Below are 25397 nucleotides of genomic sequence, written 5' to 3' on the forward strand. Positions count from 1 at the left end.
ATGCTTGGGAAAAGACAAAGTGGTGGATACTCCTCAGAGACAACTGGAGAAGTTTCACAAAGGTAAGACAAAGTCCAAGCCGGAATGAAACTGCTAATTGTATGCAGACTCTGGTTATGTTACTGGTGTGTTTTGAGAGATGTACATTCGCTCTGGCATGTTTGTCCACAACATTAACTTTAAATGCAAAAAGATTTTTAAGTTTTTAAAATATTTCCTTCATATTTTGCATGGGCTTGTGAAGTCACAATCAATATGTACAAAATTTATACAATATTAATTATTGTTAATAAAAATACCTCCCTTGAAAATGCTATTAATATGATTATTATTAATACATTATTTACTATACACATTTTAAAATGAAGAGTCCTCAGATGTATTTTAAATATTAATTTTGTGTGACATAGCAAAAACATTTCGCCAGCGATTACATGCTGATACTAAATAATGCTGCATAATTAATATATAAAGAAATTACTCATATATCATAATTCATTTCAAATTATATTATAGCTGCTTCACGACAACATTTACTAAAGTGCTTTATTAAGGGTTAATACAAAAGTCAAAGTCTGCTTTATTGTCAATTTCTTCACAAAGAGATCGAAATTACGTTTCCCACCATCCCACGGCGACTAGACACATTACACAATACATACAAGCAAATAGCACAGAGTAAAAACAAGAAGGCACAAACAACGAATAGATAAGAGTGATGAATAAGTAATAAACAAATAACCTAAATAATAAATAAATAAATAGATAAATAAGAGGAGCAAAATGGAGCAAGCATGCACTAATAATAATACATTTACTATAATGAGTGATACGTATGTACACAACACATAACTAAATGCAAACTGAATTTATTAATTTAACTTTACATTGAAACCTTTTATTTAAGTGTGTATCAATATTTACAAAATATATAGATGCATTTTGTAACTGGTCTTTCCCCGTAGCTTTAGGGCTCCTGCTGTGTGTCTAATAATTTATAACCATTTGGCAATGATGGTTTAGAAGGTTGCCTTTGAATGTGAGCTGCTGTATGGAGTTCACTTGCTTATTTTAGAACATTATGTCTCAGAGGAACTTTGTCCAATTAAATTTTAAGCATGGATGGCATTTGAAAAAATTACATTTGAGGAAAATATCATGGACAATTAAAGTAAATTAAATTAAATTGGGGCTAGGATTTGCACTTCAACAAAAGTCTCAAAACAAAATTGAGAAATAAGCTCTTTTCTCATGGTTTGGTTTATTGAGCTTATTCAGTTTCACTGCTTCGAGTTGTCATGTCATGTAGCAATTATCCCGTTACAAGTTATGGTCGCCATTGGCAATCTTTTGAACATAGGTATATTTATGTTGAAATGCAAAATCGTAGAAAGATAAAAAAACATTCGCCAATGAACTTTCTGACTGCATGTGCTATATGATCTCATGTGTGCTTATTTCATTGATTTCAACGCATAGCCTCCCGTTTCACTTGTTGACTTTCCTCCCGGTGCCCCACCTGCCAACTCTAAATCACTGCAGCAGTGTGTCACAGAAGGTTAAGTTACCCCGTGGCCACTCACAAGGCCTCTAATGGTCTTAAAAGAGTCCCCAAATATTTATTGTGCATGTTGAATGTGACCACACCAGACGGAAGGAAAACTTTAGGGTGGTTATTGAGCGCAAGTATGCCGCCAAGTATGTATAATATGCCGCTTAACCTCCTTGTCACTGACAACACAACGGGTCACAACACCGGGGTCATTACCAAGGGCGACTTTCCCTTACCTCACATGGCAGAACATTGGTATTGGGGTTGAAATGGCTTTTCTGACCTCATATGGGGACTCCTTTGAAATCAATATAAACTTGCTTGAAGCTCAGCCGGATCAGTGACTTTATTACATTTTTTTTGGCACAGCTCCACCTGGATTCTAGACTAGCCCCAAAAAATGTAGCTTGAAAGGGATGATTGTAATGTGAGCATTAAGCTCATAACATTTAATCCTCACAACTTTATTGGGTCTATTGCTCGTTGAACTGCTATGGAACAATGTCTTTACTCGAGGTTTGTTTTTGACTCTTCCTTAGAGAACTAAATTGAGCAATGACAGGCCTAAATAGCGTACACTCCTGCAGTCTTACAATCTCCAACTTTCACTGCTACAAATGTTCTTTGAGGTGTTGACACATGGCCATTACTAAAGCGAATTGTACTGTTAAATGTGTAATAGTGACCGACAAAGACACAAATCAAGTGAGCTATATTTCGTTTTTTTAACATTGCCCTCGAGATTTGTTAGAACTTCTATGTTAGTCATAACTCACTTCCGGTATAAATTTAGAGCTTGGACTATGTGCATGCTACCTCCAAGGTTTCTCAGAAGGACTTGGAGGGTATAGAAATGGCACAACCTCCTGTTTTATGTCCCGTACTGATTCTGATGTCCAGAAGCACAGCCAACAGCTGAAGCAGGGGACATTAAAACACATGTGTTCATGGCACCGTGCCTTTCACAATGTGGGGGGGCAGGAAAACAGGAAATGCAGCAATTTATTATATCTCACAGGTGCAAAACACACAAGCGCACAAAGTGTCATTGCTATTGCTTACTTATAAAATACTTTTTTGTGGTCCTTTTTGACCTTGAAAATGTTTGTATAATAATTTCATCGAAATATAGTTTCCTGAAAATATGACATTCACTTTGAAATGACAATGCAACAACAACCATTTAGTAACATGTCAACAGACTTCGATCTGTGTGGGTGACGGACGGCAAACGAACTCCTTCGACATTTAATCACGCACACAACTGAGCTCCCAAGCTCTGTTGCTAACCAAAACAATAGCCCCTATCAAAGCATGTGAACAGTCTCACAGATAACTCAGATGTCTTAATGTATGGATAATACTGATACTATTTAGCAACTGTGTTCTAAAACTAAAGGGCTTCTTTCCTGGTCCTGTTTAGTTCAGTTCATATAAGCCCCCAGCTCAAATTATTAATGGTGAAGGCAATGAGTAGCTTCAGTCTAGCATTTCAGAAATGCTTGCGGTTACGTGGAAACCAAAACCTGGCTTATATTCGATGAATTTGCATGGTGATAATCTATGAAATCCCCTCTTATTTTGGAACGGCAGAGCTCACGAACATTAAGGGCAGACAGAGAAGAACAGAGGCGGCGACATGCAGTTTGTTATAGACAAAGGATTTACTCCAAATTATCTGGTTCCACAAAGCAAAAGAGCAAGTCTGTCAGCCATTATTGAATTAAGACTTGAAATCTGTCATTATGATGATGAGTAGATGTCTGGCTATGTTTAGGTCCTAAACAACAGATAGCAGAACCAGCCACTCAGACAAGAAAGAGATTCAAAAATTAAAGCAAACACGATAAGAGGTGACGAGTGATAATTACCATCATGTAATTCTTCATAATCACAAGATAAACGACCTACGAGGGATATGTGACTCCATCGAAATTTAGCACTATAGTTACTATAACAACTTTTGAGCCGTGTGTTTGTCTTGCCACTAAGCTTTGAAAAAGTCATCTGGTGTGGGCTTCAAAAAGATTAAATGGTTAATTGGATGTCAAGCCGACTCATAACTTTGTTAAGTGTCAAGATACTGGATGCATGTGATGATTCACTGTGCTTGATACTTATTAAAAGTGTGGTTTCATGTTGCCGTTTCCTCTTAAATGTCATGCACATTGATGGATTTGTAACTATCGACTAAGAAGTGACTTTGGTGAGATAAGCTTGTTCAGTTTGCATATGCAGCAAACTAGACCAAATGCATTTTTTGCCGCTAGTTTGCTTTTTCGTAGATGTAGTTGAGGTTTTTATGTGGAACAATTATGTAGTCAAGGGGTCCAAGCTTGAAGGTGATAAACCCCTTGGCATTTGACCTACGTTTTACAGTTTAGATTGTGGTAAACCATTTCCTGACCAGCAATTTGGGAACTGCAGTATGTATTTATATAAAAAATTAAATTGATTAGACATAGGTGTGTGTACCCGCCGGGGAAGATGTGCAAAAATCTCAAATATAATAAATAAATGCAAATTTATTAGAAACACATTAATAAGATTCAGTTATCACAAATCCTTCTTTTTTAAATAAACGGTCATTAATAGATTGCATTGTAGAAACAGATGCATAAAAAGCTTTTTCAAATGAATCAAGGTTTCGAGATGCATGTACACTGAAAAAATATTGTGTTGGATTTACTCAATTTTGATTTGTCAAGTGGTTGCCCACAATAGAATCATCAGAATTTGTTTTGCAGGTCGATGTAAAGTCTAATTCAAAATACATTTCGATCCAGATCACTTTATTTCGTGCGACCACGTGACGGAATAAAATCAAATATATTCAACACCATTTTTATTTTATTTTTTTCAGTGAAGGACAAAATCTGTAAATTTGCCCCCCTAATGAAACCTCTGTCAAAAAACAATGCCATTGTTCTCACTTCCACCTGTGCCCCGCTTTGTTATGTGCACAATTCACCGTCGACCGACCCCAGTTCATGTATTTCAATATGTACTCTGTGAGCCCTGACAGAAATATCATTTTGGCTCATTGCCTTGCAACAGCTGCACTATTTCATAATGCTCTGATTTTCTTTTCTCTCTCTTGCTCTCCTTCTAGACTTGTGAAAGACACTCCTAATACTTATTTGTAGCGGCTCATGACGCATGAACCGACTTAGTTGTTGTTAAGGGTTTAAAGTTACACCAGTTATTCCACAATGATGTTTGAGGCTATTTTTCATCGAGCCAAATTGTTCACACTTCTGTTTGGCTGCAGACAGTCATGAAAGCTGTGTGATTTGCGTTAGCAATATGATGCTTTTAGACATGTTAAATGGCTAACTCTGGATCATGTTGCTGTTTGATTTTCACCTGTTTCAGGGTGTCTGAAGACAGTGCTGGAGGTTAGCGTGTTAAGCCGCTAGATTCTGTGCGGAATATTACCAATAAGGTCACATGGTGCGGCGTATACAAACGAATGGGCTACGCTTTCTTGATAGCTGCGGAGGATTGAACTACAGTAACCTTAAGAATCCACAAATGCCAACGTCACGGCGATGCTGACCGATGTTAATGAATAAAAATGTCAGGTATTCACTGTGTAATCATGTGACTGGCCTCTGCCGCTTGAGACGCAGCAGGTGAACATAACCAGTGGCATTCTGTAAAGTTGTCGACAGCTGAGAACGATCACCTTGTGTCCTTGCATGGGAGGTTTAGAAAAGCCTTCGACGCACACTTGTGGTTTGCCTTCAGCAATTTCATTTATATCTGTCATGCGTTAACTAAAGTTTTAGGGACGGATTAATATAGTTTATGATTAACTCCATGACGTCTTATTCATCTTGACTTTATTCATAGAACACTTTCAAACTGTACTGTGAATATTAATGCAAATTTGTTTTTTAAATGTCTCAAATTAAGGCAGAATGAAGAATTTCTTCTTTTAATAATTTATCACAACTTGTTATTGAGATTTTATTTATAAAATCTTTGATTGGCAAATAATCCTATTTAGAGTGAGACAACCACAATGACATATTATAATGTGATGAAATATGCAGAAATATGTCCAGTGTCTGTAAACTGTTGTGGTGAGAGAAGAGCTTGCTATTTGTCTCCTAGGGATTATTAAGTATTTGCTGCATTTTATAAATCATTTTTTCTATTAGTTTTTCTGTCATATTTATGCAAGGAAATCAGAATGTGAGACATGAACAGATACAGTATTGAACACTTACAGAAGTTGAGCCAGTGAGTGAAGAATGATTTTTTTTTTGTCAGCATGAGGGCAAATCCATTTGCCGATAACATGCGGCTCAGGTAAGAGTAGCCCTGCTGCACACATGCAGAAGATTTGGTTCTTTACTTTTTTGATGCTCAGGGCAGTTTTACCGTATAGGACAATCTCTTCTATTTCAGTCTGCCACACATAGCGAGGGATTGCATGGCATGAATTAAAGTGGGATCATGTTTGTTTGTGTGTCTGGATCTGCTCAGACACCCACTTGTCAGTAAGTCATCAGTTTGAAGATAGTGGGGCAGCGACAATCCCTCCGGCCTACCCGCAGCGGGAAGCTTTGAGGTGTGCAGACCGGAAGCTATCTCAGCCTGTTTATTTTCCGCTCCTGATGAAAATATGAACTGCCATTTATTGCGTCCGATAGATATCAGACACACCTGGAAATAGCTGGCAATCCGTGCTCCAGAGATTAAAAAAAAAAAACGTTTTTAAAAATATCGTACGTACCCTTTCGACTCCCTTCAAATATATTTGAACTTATCAACACTTCAACTTATCAAAGGGCACCTTTTCAAATCTTCCCTAGCGTCAGTTCTCACTTTCTCACGCACGTAATTCTTCAAATAAGACGTGAGGCATGCTTGTGTTAAGCTCTTTGTCACTCCTATTTCAGGTTTTCTGGCACAATAAAACTAAAGAGAATGATATGGGTAACAACATATTCAACAAAGTCATATAAAGATCCAGCTTGGTGTTAATGCGAAACGGGAGTTCACTATATTTTCCAGTAGATGGAAATGTTCGTGTAACCCCATCATCCACGTATGCTGTACCTTTTTTAACCTAAGGAAAAACACCAACTGTACCTTAACAAAAAAAAAAAGAAAAAAAAGATTTGAAGCTAACGACCACGGTAACGAATTAATTCGTTGCTATCTTGGGTGCACTGACTTATACCCGTCCCAGAGGACGTGAATGGTCAAGATGCTCAAAGAAGTTCGAGAAGGTATAGAGCTCATTAATGCTTAATTTAACTGGCTGTGAATCATGATCTTGAGTAATGTTGGAAAAGACTCTCCAGCAGAATTGTAAGTGAGCTCCATTAGTACAAGTTGAGACATTTTAAAGCACATGTGTTGCCATTCAAAACTGCAGAGTCTGAGACATTGGAGAATTTAGTCATGTCGATTAAACTCTCTCATAAAGGACAGGATGGATAAGGTCCGACCAGACAGCGCCAAGTTTCCTTCTTTTTAATATGTCGTATGTAACACAGAGGGCCCTTTTTTGGTAGATCGTCATTTTCGTGCCGGGCCTATATTCGAGTTCACCGTGTTTATGAATTTGGTGGACTGGCTATGCCTCACTGGGCCATCCACGCATCTGCAAATCTCTCTTACATTTAGAATGATTATAAAAGAAAAAAATAGAAAAGATCCTTGAAAATCATAACAAATGATTGCCCCTGAATTACAAAGCAGCTAAAATAAAAAAAAGAATGACAGAGCAGCTGAAATAAAAATATTTCCAACCTGTTTGAACCTCATAGGCCATCCTTAAACGGTTGCTTTTAATTTGGAAAGCACTGGAATAGAATAGGAGTGATGTAAAAATGAAAATGAGATGGTGCCGATATGGAAGGAGGGGTAAGGAAGGGTTTATGACTACATCGCCTCGTCGACCAGTTTAGCTCTGGTGTTGCTGAGCGCAGTCAGCGAAGACTCCGCTAGGTGTGTCCTGCACCTGCTTCTTCTAACCTGTTACACCTGTTACAGCAAATGTTGTAACTACATACATAAATGATGTCTCAATCAAGAAAATTGTAAGTTTCACCAAATAGCTCAGCCAATAAAATGGACTATGTATAGTCAGGCAGTGGGCTATAAATAAGTTTCAGAGCTGCAGCAAAAAAAAAAAAAAAAAAAGAGTTGGTCCGCCTCTCTTGTCACAGCCAACCGTATCCTGCCCCCACTCCTCACATTACTTCACCTCTCAGTTTGAGATTAAATGCACACCTCTTAGCAATTTCTACACTCCAATTCGGCATTCGTTAACCGCCAATTAATTAAATTCTTTATCAGGTCTGACTATATTAAAAAAAAACTGAAATGATTTGACCAATGTGCATGTTGGGAAACTCTCTCACCCTGCTTTCGGCACCCTATTTAGCAGAATGGCAGTTATTTGGTCTGTTTTTCTTAGCCCCTGTCATCACTTTCAACACACAACTAACTAAACCCAATAGTAGCTCTGAAAAGAGGATACACGTGTTGATAAACTGTCGAGAAAAAAAAAAAAACTCAGCATGCTTCACATTTGAAACGCAGAATATATATTTATATCATAATTAGATATAATTTACAGGTATGGCATGTGGGAAATGATATTAAATGTCTTTGGCAAATCCATCAGACTAATTGCATATGTAAGGCAAGGTTGGTATGTTCTTTAGGTTTTACAGTTGGATGGCAGCTGTCAAAGTTTGCTCTGACATGTTTCTCACTATCCCATCTGGCACCGTTTCAACAACTGAACAATATGCGTACTGTATATGCGAGTGTTAATATACATAGAAAGACTTTGTAAGCACAAAGTAACCTCATTTTGCGTCTTTGGGAATTTGACTGCCCGTGCTGTGCCATGCTGGCCATTCCAGAAGACAGGCGGTGTTTTCTTTTGCATACTGGCGCACGACGGGAAATTTATACGTAGATTGTCTGGATCAAAATTATTATTATTTTTTTTTTGCAACCACTAGATGAAAGAAAAATGAGTACATTCAACACACCCATGTTTAATTCGATATTTTCATGAGGGAAAATGACTGCTGGCCTGCAAATAGAGAAAAATGTAATTATTAACACCAATTCCAAGAAAGTGTGTGTTGAACTCAAAATGATTCATTCATATGTTACTTTTAAGCTACTTTATCGGACTTCTCTCCTTTTCTCTTGCGCCAGAAGCAAATTTTAGCAGCTCAGTACATTACGCTTTCTTTAGCTTGTTAGGAATAGGCAATGGGAGGATTAGATTATTTCATGATATCAAAACATGGTAAAATGAGTACCATGCCGAGCAGGGGGGGGGTCACCCGAAACAAGGGTACTTTAAATCAGGAGGACTCGTGCATCCTCCCTCCCTCCAGTGTGACTTTGCCAAATGTGGTGTGAGGGACTCTGACCCTGCTCTGCATCATACATACCACGCCCCATATGCAACTATCCCTGCCCTGGGGTATACACATTGCTACAAACTCTCTCACCTCCTTGACCCCGATCCCCTCAGTCCTATGATCATGAGAATTCTCACTTTAGAATTCTGAGAAAAAAAAGTCAGAATCCTGTCACCCCCCTTTTTTTTTTTTCTCTTCACTGACCCTCATCCTCTTCTACACAGAGAAATGTAGTGAAAATTCAGCAAGCGTCCCAACAACCAAATGCAATGTTTTATTGAAATGTATTTGATACAATTTAATTCAATGTACATGCTAACAAACAATTCAACTTGTCACATATGTTGATAACAAGGAAAGTGCCCTCATTTGGCATTCTGTCACTTATGGCAAAATGTGGCACCATCTAGTGGCTTAGTGAAGAAGAAAAACAACTAGTTTTTAGACTGTACCATAAGTTCTAAGTATGATCTCTTCTGAGCTAAAATAAAAAATATGTGGGTGATCGTTCTGATCTATTAAAGGGAAAGTCAAGCCAGATCTTAATATATTTTATACGCTCCCAGTAGCCTAAAGATGATATTCTGGTTAAAATTTTGAGGAATACAAATTAAGCAAAAAAAAAAAGATCTGTCTAGAAATTGGCTGGCTGTATAGACTTTTTGTCAGGAATAAATACTTTTCTGTGTTGCTGACAATAGATGTCATTTCTGAGCCCATCAACAAGCAGTCCGGAACTCCACAAATTGGTCAATTGCTTATTTAAATAGCGTGGAACACCTTCACAATTGGGTGCACTATTTTGTGTTTGTTTACCATCTCGCATCTTTTCTCATTGTTGACTTTGAATTTTATACTGTGTGTTTTGTTTACGTATTGGAGAATTTGTCTGTCTGCGCCTACACACGTCTTCATTTGCTAGAAAAATGATCCTGGGTTATACTGGGAGGTGCTGGGAAGTAGAAATAGTATCAGTGTTAATCAGTGAAAGATGAAAACAACTTCCCCAAAATTACATTCAAAGAAATTTGAATGAAAACAATTTATTTAGTTATAGGATTAGAATACAATATTTTAACTTTCACAAATTTGGTTGCAGTGTGCCTCAATCTCCACGCGGACCAACAGCAGCTCATACCGTAGCTGGCACCGAATGACCCCGGGGCCTCCTCTGAAAATACTTTTGTCACAATGAGTGTCGGTCAAGCCCCCCGTCCCCTGCACACAAGCTGACCACTTGTGCCTTTTCATCACATGGGCCCCCTTTGCCTGTCCGCTGGTTAATAACGGAGGCCGGCCGCGTCACTCGCATAGGCTGCAGAGCACTCGCGCTGATGTTAAGCCGGTGTACATGTCTTATGACATGCGGGGCCGAGCGAATCATGCGTCAGTCTCAGCTTCTGAGTAGAGGTCGACTCCGGGCAGGAACTCAGTGTGTCGCTTCATGTCACAGCTTTAATTTGGAGCCTTGCTGCACCTCTTAAAGGTTCGTCTGCTTCTTCCATAAACTTGTAGCGCCAATTGAAGTGTTGCCTGCTGGACTATGCCGGATAACCCCAGCAAGGCGGGACATGCGAAGCTTTATCGTGTGTTGATATGGGAGGGTGTGTGAAGCATGTTTCCTCAAGCTCGCCCGGGGACTTTTTTGGGTTTGGATGGGAATTCTAACACTAATTTGTTATTTCCTCCAGTGAGGATGCGTCGACTGATCCATGTTGGAATTTTGTTATGATTGTGCAGCTGTCTGTTTTGGTCCTGGAGGTTTTGCCAGGAAGCATGTTTTCTCAAACAGATGTTAATTTTTGTTTTGTTTTTTTAATTAATTTTGCCAAAGGAAAAGACATCTCTAACTAAATGAAAAAATATGACTTGAAATCACAAGTTTAGTTTTTAAGTTATTGTGAACATTCAGTGACAAGTGTTTGGTTTATTAGCGTTATAAGATTCCATATAGTGTAATTATGAATAATATCAACTACTTCACTGTGGATTTACCAGAGTTTTGTGAAGTTCACAGTGCTCTTGTCATATATTTTTGGGTGTGTTCCATGACAATGGTGAACCTCCAATTTATTTGTACAGAGTATGTTTTACCAGAAATCACAAAATAGAGATAAAATAGAAATCATCTTAGTTATAAAGCAAAGTCACATTTGAAAATTCTTTGCTGTCGAACAAGAAATAAAAAAGAATACTCAAGATTTTTAACTTTCATACTAGTGTAGAGAGACGTTAACGGTAGCAAAGGTTGATGTGACTGGGCAAATGCACAGAAGGAGGAATAGGTTAGTCTCATCACATTAACACTTCTCATGCCATTCTTATTTCATTGTATACCTTGACTTTTTCATTGTCCAAATTATGCTCAGCAGCCAAGACATAGACTCGTGCAGCGCTTTGTGACATCGCTTTAAATTGGATTTGAGGTTCTGTGGTCATTACACTTTTCCATTTAGACAGCCCAGGTACCACGGTATCATGGAAAAGCCAAAGAAAGCGCTTAACAAATTTGCGTATCAATTAAATGCTGCCGTGACTTTTCAGGTGTCCTATAGCTTTCAGCATCTCAATCTGAAAATAGTTTGTATGCAATCAGTATAGTGAGCATTCTTTCAAAATGGATCAATAAATTGTTGTAAAATGACATTTTCAGTGTTCCAGCTGACTGGTCTATTAAGGACACTCTGTTGTGATGGAAGGGAGCAACTCTTGTATTTATAGCTTCAGAGTCATAGGCTGGGAGGGTGTAAGGGTATCACACTCCATCAACATGCATGTTAACTTACGAGTGTTTACGGTCCACTCCGTGACTATTAATTGCCTATTGTTCAAAATGAAATCACTTGTCATGTATTTACAGTAGATATCTCAAAAACATCTTCAGGTAGTTTCAACTGAATGATGTCACTTTGTTTGCAGTGCTTCAGTATTATGCTAGAGAATGACCATTTGATGGCAGCAATGGTGGTAGATATTTTTTTTCTAAGGCTATTTGTCTCTTTAGTATGATGGGGCAACAGTGGGTTCAAGATTACTGTTGTCCACAACTTAACAGATGATGTGACGAATAGTTGAGACGACTAATTTTAGATAGTATAGGAAGCGCATTTGTTTGAAAACGAAATGACTAACCGGTCAAAGTAGGTCATGACTTGACTTAAGTCAAGTAGACAACTTGTTCCTAAGCACTTCTTTCACAGCGCCATGTGTTGTTCACCACGTGTTCCATACAGTAATTCTACGCCGCATAAAGGAAGCTCGGACTGAACGACATGTCGTCAGTCATTACTTTGACTTATGAAAGAAAAACTTTCTTTATTAAAAAAATGTGACGACGTTTAATGCCCTTTTTATTTATGATAGAATTTAAGTATCATCCTAATAAGTTGTCCCTGCCATTAAATTATTTTTGTTTTAGTTGTTTAATACATTTAAGTGGTCACAACCGCCTGATGCAAAAGCAGAATGCAATAAAAACCTGTAGCATTCTGAGAATGTAGCTTGGTTTTGATTGGCAGATGTTTTTTTTTTGTAATATATATATAGATCGCAGTGGTCAAGAACTGTTGTCACGTCATACTGAAAGAAATGTCCTATTTGTCAATTTAACCATAATGGTAATCAATACCTCAATGACCGTGTCTGTCGAATCCGAGGATTATTTTTTTTATTCGAGCAGAATTTTTCTATTTATACTGTGGAGCTATACCTAATGTTATTGTATGGAACAGATGACTCGAAAATGTTCTCTGTTTCTCTGTAGAATAACTGTAATTGTCTTCCCTCTGCCATCAGTGCAGTGCCAGTGGAGAGTGCGGACAAGAAGGGCCCTAAGGTGGGAAGTTTGCAATTTGGGGCCCAGCAGCAGAACCAGCAACTCCTCCTGACCCCAGCCAGCCTCCAGCTTGCTCAGCTCCAGGCCCAGCTTACCCTCCAACGCCTCAAGCTGGCTCACGGAGCCAATACAGCCACCGCGGCCACTGTTCTCAATCAGGTTCTTTCCAATGTTGCCATGGCACAACCCCTCTTCAATCAAATGCGGAACCCCCAAGTTGGCTTCCCAACAGGGGTGCTTGGTTTTCCGACTTCAAATCCAGCCTTGGGGGTTGGAGGATTCAACCAGAATCTAGGGAATGTGAGACTGAACCATCATGGTGGGGGACCCATCGTAGGCCAACAGTTTGGCATAAAGTCCGGGCCCAAGTATCCTTCTGACATCGACAGGCGTCTTCAATACAACGTGGGAGCGACGTCGACAGCAACAGCCCCTGCTACTGATGGACATTATTCTGTGGTCAACGCTCAAGCAAAACTCAACAATGTTGGATTCAAACAAGACTTCTATGGACAGGATATCTCCAGCAAACAAGCTGGATTCAACATTGCTGATCAGAACGTGAATCTGTACAACCGTACTGGACAGACAGAGCAATGGGATGGGTCAACAAATGTGAAGAACACAGTGAATGCGCCGTTGGTCTCTGATGGCGCCAATGTTTGGACAGCAGCCGGACAGGCAATGCGATCCAGAAATCAACTGTATAACCCGGAGGAGCCCACTTCTGACCACATATTCAAAGGTAATAGTGAGGGTTCGTCTTTTGTCCCTGACGGCTTGCAGGGCTTTGGGAGTTACCAACCCCTACATGGAAGCGAGGAAACTACTAGGACACTTCAGCCGTACCAAGTTAATGACTACCACGCTGTCACACCCACTCAACTGCCACACCAGTGCAGCATCTGTGACAAGAAAGTCTACAACCTCAAGGTGAGTTAGTTGTTTGGTGAAAAGAAAGGAAAACACAATTTGATGATAAAAAAATGCAAAATTAGTATTATTATTAATTAGGTTGAAGTCATGCTTAGTTTCAATTCTTAATCAAATCAAGTTTTAAGTAAATCCCAAATTACTGTGGCAAAAATCAAGTAAATTGACTTGCTCAGTCACAACATATAAAGTATTTGAACATTAGTCTGCACACAGTATCTGCACAAACTTTAGTATGAGACTCTGTACAGTTTATTACTGCATTTTCTTCTCAGTTAAACACATAATAGACATGAAGCTTAGCTCATGTTTGGGTTAGAGTAGCCTGTGGGTTTAGCTGTCATTGTCTCTTGGCTTTAACCTGTCATGTTGTGTCCTCTTTTTCTAATTTGATCAAAAACAAACCTTTTTGCAAATGTAATCATCTTTGATGCTCCCTCAGTGATACAAATGGATGCTGGCATCTGCATTCCACTTACTGACAATTTCCAGCTTTGCGCACAATACCCATAATAACCTTTTTCAAATATCAAAACAAATGGCACACAACGTTAGTTACCGTGTTCATTTTGGCAAGATTTGTCAAGTCATGAAATTCAAGTCAAGTCCAGTTTCAAGTCCTTCATAAATTTGAGACAAATCAATTTCACACAAGTGATTAAGTTATTCGAAAGCTTCTGGTGATCGATAAATTGTTCATGCGTGTCAACTTGGGTGTGTATTTTCAGGACTGGGAGCAACATATAAAGGGAAAACTACACCTGCAGAACCGAACGCTCTACAATAACGAAGGGTGAGTGTTCAAATCAGCACGAATTTTTAAAACATACACCATTCTGTTGCCACCCACCAGAGCCACTTACTCTGGGTTCCCTTGTCAGTGATTGCCCAAAATATATCATTGACACAGGTTACTTCAGTGAATTTTCATTCATTCGAGAACAGATTTATTTTTTCTTTGCAAATATATGCATGTATTATTTGCAACTACATACAGCTGTCTTGGCGTTTCCATAAAAGTGTGCACTGTCACAAGATATGAGGGCACTGGGCAGCTAAAACGAGCCGTGTGCTTGATTGTTCCAGCTCGGCAGTGGTATCAGCCGGAGCTGCTCACTACACGCTCGGTAGGCCCGCTGATGGTGCTCTCGGTGGAGGAGACTCAATGAACTCCACTGCTGCAGGTCAAGGTAAGTTATTCCCGAAGATGGTCTACACATGTGGCTCTGTCGTTGTGCAGTTTTTCAAATGCTCACAATATGTAAATGAGAGTGGCTGATGAAGCTGAGAGAGTGAGCTAACACACTATAATTAGATAGGTGTCTAGATTTAAAAATATGGTCCAATCTTCTCCCGTTACATGCTTTATATATGATAGTGTATAAATACTGAGTGTGGCAAGAATAGTATATAAAAGCAACATTGATTAAGGAAAATAAATAGTGGTAATCAATATAATTAGGTTTGGTGCTGATAATATGTTGGATTGAAAATGTTTGGGGAAGTTAATAAAATACATTTGTGGAATAACCCCAAATCTAGAAACGTGATCAATTATTTGCTTTATCATAATATTTAGATTCTTTAACAGAAAGCTGTGACATTGCAGTATTCCAAAATCACTACAATGTAAACAATAAATAATTGCTTGAGTGTTCAAAGTCAAAGAATTTCAAAGTGGCCCTTGCATCCATCCGATTTATGTGGCCCTTGGAGGAGAGCACTTACTCCCAATTTTTCAAAGCCCTATCACTGACGTTTACAGCATGTAGCACATCATACTGTATACAGCTGCACTTCAAATTGATATTTATTTTATTGTTCAGCTACATAATATTATTAAGACAACTATTTTCAATGTAAACATGTTGGGAGTGGGACTTATGTTTTACTCACCAAACTGTTTAAACTGACTCAGTTACTGGTTTGGTCATTTTAAGTTAAGTAAGTTAAGTCAAGTAATTTTTAAGTTAATTGATCTAAACAATTACCAGACGACTAAAATAATTGTTATATAATTTGATCATCAATTGCTTGTGGATTAATATATTGATTTATTTTTTTACACCTCTTTATACAACCATCTTCAATGGTTTCATATCACTTCTGTAACAGTTGCCCACTCTACAAATTGGAAATTGTTTCCACAGATGTTTCCTCAGGAGTCAACACCTCATACTTGCCAGCTGCAGCCATGACGAATTACCCTTTGGCCAGCACGGGATTTACGTCACACCAGCCAGAGTCAAAGGTCTGACATATGTGTGGCATTTATTTTTCTCATTCAAGTATTGTACCCCTAGACATAAAAAAAAAATATGCTACTGAAGGTTACAACAAAAGCAGCTGTCATCTTATTTACAACTACCCATATTCATAGGCCACATTAACCACAAGCCAGGTTTCAGTTCTATCACCACAAATGCACAGTACATTTATATTTTGTCTCTTGATCGATTTAAAAAAAAAAATTGCAGGAAAAATCAAAATAACCTATCAGAATGGAGGACTTGAAAAATCTGAGATAAATACAGATACAGTACTTGCTGTACATACAAGTCAATTTTCTTACTGGCATATAATTCTTTTTATTAAAGTTTCATGTTGTCCCCCTTCATCGAGGATGGTATCTTCAAGAAACTAGAAACACAAAAACAATAAACACAGGATTATAGTTGTTTGTACTGTTATTAGCGCTGCAGTACAGGCCAAACAACCTCCAGGCAGCTGTGTCAAGCTACACATGGAGTAGAACCCAGTAAAGTGATCCAGGGGATCAGCAGGGGAAGGCTTGTGGAACGTTGGCAGGAACTGTTAAAGTAAGCGGACCTACTCCCCTCCACCATCAAACATGAATACTGCTTTGTACAGGCAAATAGATCCTGTCAATCAGTACCATGTTGAATAGTTGGATACCTTTGTTTGGACAGAGTTGAATATATTAATATATTCAATAATGGTGCATTGCCTGAGCAAATTCAGAATACTAACTCAGTCAAGTTTATTTATATTGCCTTGAATAAGAAATTGCTCTGCGGACCACCCCATATCACTCTGTATTAACTTTAATGACAGTTCACAGAGTAAAAATAAGTTAATGCTAAATTATAGATGTAAGTCTGTTTAAAAGTCTGTGTCGTTTAGGTCACTTCCTATATGTATTCTTCATATTTTGGGCCATCTTAATTTGTGTATGTTTTTATCCAAATGGCTTTCATCACAGTTTGTCATCTCAGCTATTGTTCATCGCCTTAGTCACCCTCAGCGGGGATCTCATTGCTGAGCTTACACAAGCACATAACATTTGCAGGTCAAACACCAGCAAAGTGCAGAAAGCAACGCCCAAGACTCTTCTTCTCTCAAACATTTCGAGAACATTAACAGTCTATAATGGGATGTGTTTATTGAGCCCTGTGTATATTGACCTTTATGTGCTCTGATGGTGGCACTGGTACTGGCCTAGAGCTATTAACAGAATTAGCGCTCATGTACTTTTCAAACTGCCAAAATCATCTTGCTGGCCAGAAACTGTTAAGTTGTCATCATGATGCACAGTTTGTGGCCCAAAAATGTAGACTTTAAATTAAAGTGTGTTTGTGTGTATACATACTGTATATTGTATCTTCATAAGAAATTTGTGAATACATGATTTATATATGATTTATATCTTATTAAATGGAAATTCAAGACATGGGACCATTATAAGCACTGTAATTAAAATGGTGCCATATATACAACACCTCAAACCAGTTCAATATTACATCTGCTGCTATGTTTATGGAAATATGAGCTGTGTTTCAGTATGAGAAGAAATGTTGAAAATGCAATTAAATGTAGGTCAGTATACTTTGCAAAATGAAATGTTTGAAACATCTCATCACAGTGAGATGACAAATGTATACGTTTGAATGTGCTAAACTTGAATTATACTGCGACGGTTCTACAGTTGCTAATAATAGACAGTGTCGAATCAAAGACATCCTGTGTGATAGTGTTGCCTTGATGATGGGCAGAATCGTTTCCTGCTAGAATCGCTGCCACAGTGTTGGATAGAGTCTACTGACAAATCATATGTATAAAAAAAATGATTCCTTTACTGGTGTTATTGACAAGGACTATTCACATGGTTGTGTGTCTAAGGTCGGTTTGGAACACCTGCTTAGATTACCAATTATGGTAACTTCACACTCTCTGGAGGCCCTTGGGGAAATTCTATTACACTCTTAGAAGAAATGTCAGAGTCAGGCTGCTATGTAACACCCCCGGCCGGGCAGTTGGGGTTTCATGACCTTGCTCAAGGGCAACATGTCCTATTTGCCAAGTCAAAGACAAAGCCACTGCTGCCAATCTTTTCATTTTTTCAGTTTTTGATGTTTTTCCTTCTCATATTTACAGACGTTTCCCCCAAGAAAGGCCACCACGGGACGTGTTGTTCACATCTGCAACCTCCCTGAAGGCAGTTGTACCGAGAATGATGTCATCAATCTGGGACTGCCTTTTGGCAAAGTTACCAATTACATCCTGATGCGCTCAACTCATCAGGTATAACAGAAGATGTTTTTGCCAAGGATATATATTTTTTTCTATTATTGATATAGGCATACAGTAGGTGCGCAATCAGGGGAGCAATTGTCCAGGTCGCATACATAGTAGACTCCGCAATTTATACTATATAAACAGACTTTGCGTATGATAATCTCATCCTAGCGAGTCAATTTCTACTTCCGCAATGTTAAACATTGATTTTATGGGAATGAAGGGAGTGTGCCAGGAGTCGACTCGTTCCATCCCTCAATGGTGTGCAACAGCTGGAATCTATCCCAGCTCACGTTGGGTGAGAGGCAGGGCACCTGAACCTGTTGCAGAAGTTCTTCAGTGAATCCACCATGCATGTTTTTGGAATGTGGGAAGAAACCAGAGTGCATTTGAATATGAAAAATATTACATGTTATTCGTTTTTATTCTCTCTTCAATCAGGCGTTTCTGGAGATGGCCTATATCGAGGCAGCTCAAGCCATGGTTCAGTACTACCAATTGACTCCAGCTATGATAAACAATCAGAAAGTTCTGATTCGAATGTCTAAAAGATACCAGGAGCTACAACTAAAGGTAAGACTCAAGTTAAATGTGTATGAATTGTGTTCTAAGGTAAAAAAAAAAGAATACATTTAAATTTGTATTATATTTTTATAGAAACCGGGTAAAGATGTTCAGGCAATCATCCAAGATATTGCTTCTCATTGGGAAAGAGATGAAATGCAAAAACTTGAGCGGTAAGGAAATGTTTCAATTTTCTGCAACATGAAAAACGGCACAGATTGGAATGCAACTTGATATATATATATATATATATATATATATATATATATATATATATATATATATATATATATATATATATATATATATATATATACATATATATATATTTTTTTTTGCGGAATGTTACAACACAACTTTTGATGGTTGATTCATGTAACTTACCTTCTTCCAGCTACATGCCAGACAGAGCTCGCTCCCGGAGCCCCGTCAGAAACTCCCTCAGCCCTCAATCCCACAGTCCCAGTTTCACATCATGTAGCTCAGCCCACAGCCCCCAGGCGGCCCCCTGCAGGGGTCCGGAGCGAGGCACCAATGGCCTGGGCCCACCCCAAGGTTCTTGGGATTGGTCTCCACACTATAGACGAGGTGAGGACGACATGGAGAGGGATGAACCCTCCAGGCGGAACGGATGCAGCATTGACGGCGACCGCCCCAACGAACGACCATCGGACCGCCGGAAAGTCTATGGGAAACCCTCGGATTATGTCGTCTCCAGGTCTGCAGACGATCGAGGATTTGATAAAGGGATGACCGGAAACAGAGACTTCCCTAGAGGCAGTCCTCAAGGCAAGTCCTTCAACTCCTACCGGAGCATGGAGGAAAGCTTTTACATAAAGTCAGATAAGGTGACCAGATCATCATACCAAAGACACGATAGCAAGTCAAGGAGGAGGAATGGCAGTGACCACAACAGGCATTCGAGGCATCTGGAGAGCGAGATGATTGATGAGGCACCTCGCAGAACTCCAGAAGATAAGAAGCTGCGTTCACCCAGCAGGGGGAGGAGTAGGAAGCCAAACAAGAGGTGCACCCCTACAGAGAAACATGACAGCCCCACTACGAATACTGTGAGTAACAAATACATCTAGATTACAGTGAACCACAGTTTGTATTTGGGAATAAGTTCCAGACCCCCAATATCTAAAATCCCTGGCATAGAGAGACCTTGTAAAAAAAATTCAACATTTTCTTTTTACACTTTTACCCCACCCCCACACTTAAAACACATAAACTGTCAAAGTATGCATAAGCCTTTGTTCTCACTCTTCGATCTCTCGTCGAAATACCAAACATACTTGCTTGCTGTTTGTCAGTCCTCGTTGAAACTCAGGTAAAATTGACACTGACAACAAAAGAGGATTGAAAATCTTTCAACCACACTATAATGAATTTACCTGCCAGCTCACTTGATTAGAAAAAGCATCTATGGCTAAAGCAAAACGGTGGTAGGGTTTTTATTTTCTGTACCTGGATTTGCCCTCTCTACTGGAGTTGCCAATTTGGACAGCTGTCAATTTAATATAATATTCGTAGACAACCCCAGTGGCGGCTAAATGGCTCAGTGGGTGGTCTGTTGACTTTAGACACAGGGATCAAGGTGTAAATCCTGGTCAGGGTGAATGGTTCACCCATGGAAAATGGGTGGGTTGTGTCAAGAAGGGCATCTGGTGGGAAAGTTGTGCCAAATATATCATGCAAGTGACTTGCTGGGGTGACCACGGACAGGGCAAAGTTGACAGTGTTTTTCTCAAAATACGTTGCTAATAAAATGTTAATTATTTTTAACTACTGCTATACTGATAACCTGGTAACCAATATCTTGGAAGCTTGAAGTCATCAGTATGGATACTTTTTAGTTAACACTTGTTAGATCAAAATCTTGACTCAACTTGCTGGTATGGTACACAGGTCTAAATCAGAACAACGATTGCTAAAAAATCTGCAACACAGTATAAAACGGGCATGTGTAAGAGGGGAACACTGTGCAGCTGAATTATAGTCAACATATTTTTTTATGCTAATTGACTTTCCTTTGTAGGATGGCCAATCAAAAGAGCATGTGTCACCTCAGCGCAGCGACAAGTCAAAAGATGTTGCTGAATGTTTTAATCACAAGGACATTGTAAGTAACAAAAAAAGAGGCAACATCTCCAAACATCCTCATCTGTGTATTCATTTTTTTTCTTGATTACTTTGCAAGGAGAAGAATTTAGGAAGTGAAGAAAACACTGATGAGGAATGTTGCTATCCCAAGAACATGGAGGAATTTCTCACAGTTGATGAAGTGGGAGAAGACGACGATTTCATTATTGAGCCAGACCTTCCTGAGCTGGAAGAGGATGTGACCTGTCCTGAACAGTCTGCAGAGGAACAAACGCAAACAACAAAAGGGACTTCACAGTCACCTTCGCTCCCTTTGGAGGATGAGGAGCAGGAGATTAACAAATCCATCCAGGAACAGACATGTGAGGATGCTGAAGTCCTAGAAACATCTGCAACTGAGAAAGACGTTCCGAATGAGACAAGTTTGGAAGAACCTAGTCCTAGTCCTAGTCCTGTTACTTCTGAGCCACCGATTGTGAACCTAATTGAACCTCCAAATGAGGAGTTTAAGGCAGCACTGGAGGAGACGAGTACAGAAGACAAAGTTCCTGACAGTGGGCCCTTAGAGGAAAAGCCGATAAAAAATCACATTCAAATATCAGATGACTGCAAGGTCCAGGATGTAGTCCAGGTCACTGAGGCCAGTTCCAATGTCACTCAACACAATGACAGCATTCTTAAAAAAGGTACTTTACACCAGATACAATATGATATGATATTGATATAGATATTTTTTATCTATTGCCAGAAAATACATACAAAATGTCATCAAAAAGTAAAGATATTTCTAAATCCGTTTCAAAAATACATTACGGGGCACACAACGCCATCTCTGATTATCAGTACAATTTGCTGTTGGCCATTGAGACCAACCTATCATAAAAATGTAAAATTATCACAAATAAATACGTTAATTTCTTTTTTTTATTAAATTGTATCCACCTATTTCGTCCCATTTTTTTCAAATGTTCATTTTGTAGATATTGAAGCGCCTTCATCATCTAATGAACAGGAGAAGGTTGTCATTGAACACATCATCCCTTTAGGTAAGCATGATCTTTTTTTTTTTTTACTACACTTCTCTTGCAGTGAGATGGGAATGCAAACAAATCATTTTGGTTCTCCAGTTATACCCAAAATAGAAAATGGTCATTTATAAGTTTTTATAGCTAATCACTCTAACAGCCTAAGGATCTCAGATATTAGCGTCTGCTGTCTTAGTGTGAACGTTAAAGCGTTATCATGTACACTGCTAATAACGGCATTGACAACCTGTTGCATTAGCACTCTAATTGACGGGAATTGGCTGGCCACTTGCTGACCTATTTCCGTGATCTGCTTGTGAACTGCACCCCAGAGAGATGAGTATTTATATTATTATTAGCACTGGAATGGCACGGCCCAGCACATGCTGCATAGGGACTTACATAAGCCGCCTCTGCTGCGTGGCAACAATAGATCACAGACACGAGAGCTGTCTGCCATGAGTAATGGGGTTATTTTGGTTGGATGATGCCTCGACAATTTGCAGTACAACCTCTGCACAACTCCAATCAAATTTTGTTTGTTTTGTTTTTCCCAAACCCAAGGCAATTTAGGATGTTACAGTGTAGGCTTGTTGTTTGTCTGCAATAAGTAACTTCAGTTTTCTAATCATTTTCAATGAAACAAAGCCTTTTCAATGTCTGATTTGTCCATGTGTTAATGTGAGTTGAATTGGTTGCTTGTCTGGATGTGCTCTGCGATTGGCTGACAACCAGTCTGGGATGCACCTCGCCTTTCGCCCAAAGTTGGCTCTAAGTTAGAATGTCCAACCTTCAAATGTTCCTTTCAAATGTAAAGGAAAAATAAAGATGGCAACTGCAACCCAGGTATTTCTCACTAAATTAGATTATGTATCCTTCAAAAAGTGAAACTCATATATTCAGTCCTTACAGAGTGAAATAATTCATGATTTTTTTTCATTATTTTGATGAGTTTACAGGTAACAATTGCGATCCCTGGCCACCACATAGCTCCGCCCCTGAAAGTGTCTAATAATAAAGTGTCAAAAAATTCTCTTTAAGACAATAAACGACATATCGCTCATTGCTTTGCAGGAGTGGAGTTCATTGAGCCGAGGACTGGTTTCTTTTGTAAACTTTGTGAGCTGTTTTACACCAGCGAGGAAACTGCAAAGATGAATCACTGCCGCAGCAGCGTACACTACAGGAACCTACAGGTGTGTGCTGTCAATTTCCTTTGTCCTACAATTATGTATTCATAAAAAAAACAATAATTTAACATTTTATACTTTTTCATAATTCTATACAGGCAGTTCAATATCAAATATAAAAACAATACATTTTCTTTTGTTATGAGATTTTAACAGTCATCGTTTGTCTGCCCCAAATACTAACATGACAAACAAGTCATGGGTTCACTGTATTTGGTAATCATAAATGATAGATAATTAATCATTTATAGGTGTTTTTATCCAAAGGAAAAAAAATAAAACCATTAAAACAGTCATTCAGTCAACTCTGTGACATTCAATATTTATAGACACACCCAGTGCACACAGAAACACAAGTATTTCATGTTGGCTTGATCCAGAACTGTTGTATGTTACAATATTGACCATTCAGCAGAAAGCCGTGTCACATTTCTCTTCTGGCTGGCAGCACAGCTGACGCAAGTAAGAGGAGAAATGATTCCCCAGCATTCAATGTGTGACATTCCATGTAGAAAAATCTTCTTGACACTTGTGCTGTCTGTCAAATCTGCATGTGGTCCCTATGTTATGTATGTACATTTTTAATGGTTTACATTTCTCCAGACATTAATACCCATGAGTTGAAATGATATTTCATAACAGGGCTGTTGTCTTATTTCTATTCCGGATGAGAAGTGCAGTATATCAAAATAATATATTTCAGATGTTCTGCATCTGTACCAATTTGATTGGAACATTATAATTCACATACTGTGCATAATAATGTTGTATTACTGTAAATATAAACATAAATAAATACCATTACAATTAAAGAGATGAGCTTACACACTACTCTGTAAACTTATTTGAATCACTTTTTTTGGTGCAGAAATACCTGTCCCAGCTGGCACATGAGAGCCTAGACCTTGCTGAATTCTCAAGCACACAGTGACATCCCGTCCACAAGCAGCACAAGTGGAATTCATGGAGGCATAAAAAATACGGATACTTGCACTTGTTTTAGGATAATGGAATAATGGTCGGAAATGTTATTCATAATTGTGTTCAGTTTTGTACATACTCCAATGTATAGCAAGACTATTTATTAGTTTTATTCTTTGTATACACAAAGCTAAGTGTTATTTAATTTGGATGTTGACGCATTGTTTAACGAATCGATTTGCTTTCAAAATCTGATTTCCAGTTTGGACTTTGAATTGTCCAACTAACAATAATAGATTGTACTATTGCAACTGTATTGTGACTTAAATGATGCCAATGAATGTTTTTACTCAGTTAAAACTGAGACTGATGCTCAGGTGAATTTTGTTTGTTGAGTTTCTAACTCAGTGTGTGCAATTTATTGATAACTGGCGTTTTCTTGAACTCTGGTCTTGTGTGCACTACAGTTGTCTTTCAGGTCAAATTAATTTCATGTGTAATAATGATGCAATGGCTTTGCAATCAACTCTTTTCTGTGTATAAATGTCAACCTCTCAGTCCCAGCTTTATTAGATTAATTTAATGCCTCAGCATTTTAAATATGGTAGATTAAACTGGACCAGTTAAACTTCCAAATACAACAGTTGCTTTCAAAGCCAAATGTCTTTTCTACACAATATGAAGCCTTATCCTGAATGTTAATGTTGTTTTCTTAAATATAATTTTCATGTGAATAAATACTTTTTGGAGGGGTTTGTGTTTGTTTATTTGTTTGTTTACTTGCTTTATTAGCCTTCTTAACGTACAAACAGGTTGTTGAGTGATTTTTAGGCTTGGATTCTTTACCTGCTGCTGCATGGTGTCATCTCATTCAGAGAGACAATCATCAGCGTCACCCACCATAACCTGCTCACGACTTTGGACGGTATTGTTGTAAAACAGCGCCCCCAAGTGTTGAGGCAGAATAGTTCAAAATTGGGTAAGAATAGGATACAAAACTGAATTGACCATTGGAGTGACAGCTTCAGCAGAAAATCAAAATATTCATTTGCAATAAAAAAAAAGCAATTTACACAGTATCACAATTTACTACACTACAACTGATAAAGGAATTTGAAGTCTTATTTTTACAGATTGACTTTTTTTCTCAATAATTTAAATTTGCCAGGGTTGCCTGTGTGACAAATTTACAAGACGTATTTTCTTTCCCTTTACACGGACTCTGATGTAGTTAAACTTTTACGGATAAAATGTATATTTTTGTTTATGGTAATTGAGATTAAAAAAACTCACATTTCTATTGGCTGGGGTGTTTTTAAAACCCCG

The 25397-nt window shown here is 38.5% G+C and overlaps 1 protein-coding gene across 1 annotated transcript; it reads left to right on the forward strand.

Annotated features, from left to right (window-relative positions):
- Nucleotides 1–24564, forward strand: rbm20 (RNA binding motif protein 20). The gene is made up of 14 exons (XM_085912953.1): nucleotides 1–62; nucleotides 12757–13729; nucleotides 14458–14522; nucleotides 14816–14919; nucleotides 15880–15980; nucleotides 18125–18271; nucleotides 18707–18838; nucleotides 18923–19002; nucleotides 19224–19899; nucleotides 20871–20954; nucleotides 21033–21621; nucleotides 21916–21981; nucleotides 23035–23156; nucleotides 24019–24564. Exons 1-14 carry the CDS (start codon nucleotides 1–3, stop codon nucleotides 24079–24081), a joined length of 3264 nt encoding a protein of 1087 aa, XP_085769079.1. The 3' UTR covers nucleotides 24082–24564.
- The last annotated feature ends 833 nt before the right edge of the window (nucleotides 24565–25397 follow it).

Source organism: Syngnathus leptorhynchus, chromosome 5 (assembly GCF_054491065.1).
Source record: "Syngnathus leptorhynchus isolate UIUO chromosome 5, UIUO_Slep, whole genome shotgun sequence".
NCBI lineage: Eukaryota > Metazoa > Chordata > Actinopteri > Syngnathiformes > Syngnathidae > Syngnathus > Syngnathus leptorhynchus.

What these genes read in the sequence shown, in the direction of transcription:
- rbm20 (XM_085912953.1), top strand. Translation starts at nt 1, where the DNA reads ATGCTTGGGAAAAGACAAAGTGGTGGATACTCCTCAGAGACAACTGGA. An exon ending in AGAAAGTCTACAACCTCAAG is followed by an intron (nt 13,730 to 14,457) that starts GTGAGTTAGTTG and finishes GTGTATTTTCAG; the next exon opens with GACTGGGAGCAACATATAAA. An exon ending in TGAACACATCATCCCTTTAG is followed by an intron (nt 21,982 to 23,034) that starts GTAAGCATGATC and finishes ATTGCTTTGCAG; the next exon opens with GAGTGGAGTTCATTGAGCCG.